This window comes from Rhea americana, unplaced genomic scaffold, assembly GCF_003343005.1.
Source record: "Rhea americana isolate MKP2758 unplaced genomic scaffold, rheAme1 scaffold_297, whole genome shotgun sequence".
Classification (NCBI taxonomy): Eukaryota; Metazoa; Chordata; class Aves; order Rheiformes; family Rheidae; genus Rhea; species Rhea americana.
The window spans coordinates 934258-935348 of NW_028186420.1; the positions used below are offsets into that span (position 1 = coordinate 934258).

The window sequence follows — 1091 nt, forward strand, 5'->3', positions numbered from 1 at the left end:
CGCACAGGGCAAGGTGAGGTGATGCCCTGCCAGGCGAGGCGAGGCGAGGCGGCGCGACACCGGGCGATGCAATGCAGGGCAAGGCGAGGTGATGCAATACCAAGCAGCACACTGCAGAGCAATGTGAGGCCGTCCAATACCAGGCAAGGCGATGCAGGACGAGAGCAGGCAGTGCAACGCGGGGCCGAGCAGCGCCGGGTGAGGCGGCGCGGCGCCCCGGCCGGCGCCGCAGCGGGGGCGCGCCGTGCAGCCCCCTCCGCGCGCGCGCGCTCCCGTGCTGCCCGGCCCGCCGTGGTGGCGATGCTTCATTTGAATTCTCGCCTCTCTCTCTTCGCAGATAACAAGCCCGCGCCATGCAGTCCTTTCGAGAAAGGTGTGGTTTCCATGGCAACCAGCAGAGCTACCAGCCGACTTCACAAGATACATCACGCCTGGAGAATTACAGGCATCAAAGTCAGGCAGGGCCGAACTGCGAGCGGCAGAGGCTGGTGGCGAAGGAGTACTACAGTCAGCAGCAACTGCCGTACGCGGGCTACGAGAACAGCGCCGTGGAGAAATACCACCAGGGAAATAAGCAATTAGCGGGCCAGCAGCTGCAAGGCAGGCCGGCCTTTTCCAATTACGGCGTGCAGGAGAACAGCCCCTACCCGGCCCGCTACGCGGGGGACGAGAGCCTGCAGGCGTGGGGCGGCCAGCCGCAGGCCGTGCCCGGCGGCGTGGCCAAGTATGAGGACAGCTTGCTGAAGAAGACGGCGGCCCCGGCGGGCGGGCGGCCGTACCACGAGCAGGCGGCGGCCCCGCTGCCCTTCCGGACTCACTTCCAGCAGCAGCAGCAGCAGCAGCAGCCGCCCGCTCTGCCCTACCCCAAGCTGCAGAGGCAGAAGCTCCCCAACGACGTCTCCTCGCCCATGTCCTTCTCGCAGACCCCCCACTTCAGCCAGCACTCGCAGTCCTTCCCTGCCTCCTCCACGTACTCGTCCGTGCCGGGCGCGAGCCAGCCGGCGCACTCCTACAAGAGCTGCACGGCGCCCTCGGGGCCGCCGCAGCACGAGCGGCCCCTGGGCAACGCCGCCAGCCTGGCCCCTGGCCAG

At 68.1% G+C, this 1091-nt stretch overlaps 1 protein-coding gene across 1 annotated transcript in view; it reads left to right on the forward strand.

Annotated features, from left to right (window-relative positions):
- The window catches only part of RAI1 (retinoic acid induced 1), a gene marked incomplete at its 3' end in the record, with an annotated part of 25520 nt that overhangs the window by 20154 nt on the left and 4275 nt on the right, over window positions 1-1091 (forward strand). The window contains exon 2 of the mRNA XM_085309409.1: window positions 338-1086. Within this exon, the coding sequence (XP_085165535.1) occupies window positions 354-1086 (733 nt within the window). The remainder of the gene's footprint in view (window positions 1-337; window positions 1087-1091) is intronic.